This window comes from Etheostoma spectabile, unplaced genomic scaffold (assembly GCF_008692095.1).
Source record: "Etheostoma spectabile isolate EspeVRDwgs_2016 unplaced genomic scaffold, UIUC_Espe_1.0 scaffold463, whole genome shotgun sequence".
Classification (NCBI taxonomy): domain Eukaryota; kingdom Metazoa; phylum Chordata; class Actinopteri; order Perciformes; family Percidae; genus Etheostoma; species Etheostoma spectabile.
The window spans coordinates 67,830-68,297 of record NW_022605615.1 but is presented as its reverse complement, the minus strand read 5'-3'; the positions used below and the strand labels follow the sequence as shown (position 1 = coordinate 68,297).

Here is a 468-nt window from a genome sequence, read left to right as displayed (position 1 = left end):
CGATTATGAGCTTGTCCTCAGAATAAATGTTTTGGTAGGAACCAAAGTTCACATCGTATGTTTCTCCGGGATCAGCCAGCGCTGAAGGACGTCTATATTCCGATTGGCGGCTGACGTTAGCCGCTGAACCGCGTCATAGCTCATTACCATGAAGTTACCATTGACGCCCAAAAAGCCCAAAACGCGACGCCGACAGATTTGCCTCCTTGCAGCTGAGAGAAGCTTCCATTGAAAATGAGTTCCTGTAACTTTACACGCTCAAGGCGGTGGCAGTGTGGACGTCCGGTTAGCCGCTCGCTTTACAAAAAGTACAATAACAGGCCGAAGCTGAAAGTTGCAGATTTAATGAAACAAAAGTTATTTCAGTTCAACCAAAAATGTACATAAAAAGTGCTAAAAACAGCCAGAGAGCAACTAGAGGAGCGGAGGTGGAGTCTCTAGGCAGTCTCGAACATCTTCTTCCTGTCG

The 468-nt window shown here is 46.6% G+C and overlaps 1 protein-coding gene across 1 annotated transcript in view; it reads right to left on the bottom strand.

Annotated features, from left to right (window-relative positions):
* Positions 1–328: 328 nt before the first annotated feature.
* The window catches only part of LOC116686759 (troponin I, fast skeletal muscle), a 36,639-nt gene continuing 36,499 nt past the window's right edge, over positions 329–468 (bottom strand). Inside the window, exon 7 of the mRNA XM_032511818.1 lies at positions 329–468. This exon is cut by the window's right edge and continues 44 nt beyond it. Within this exon, the coding sequence (XP_032367709.1) occupies positions 438–468 (31 nt within the window). The 3' untranslated portion in view covers positions 329–437.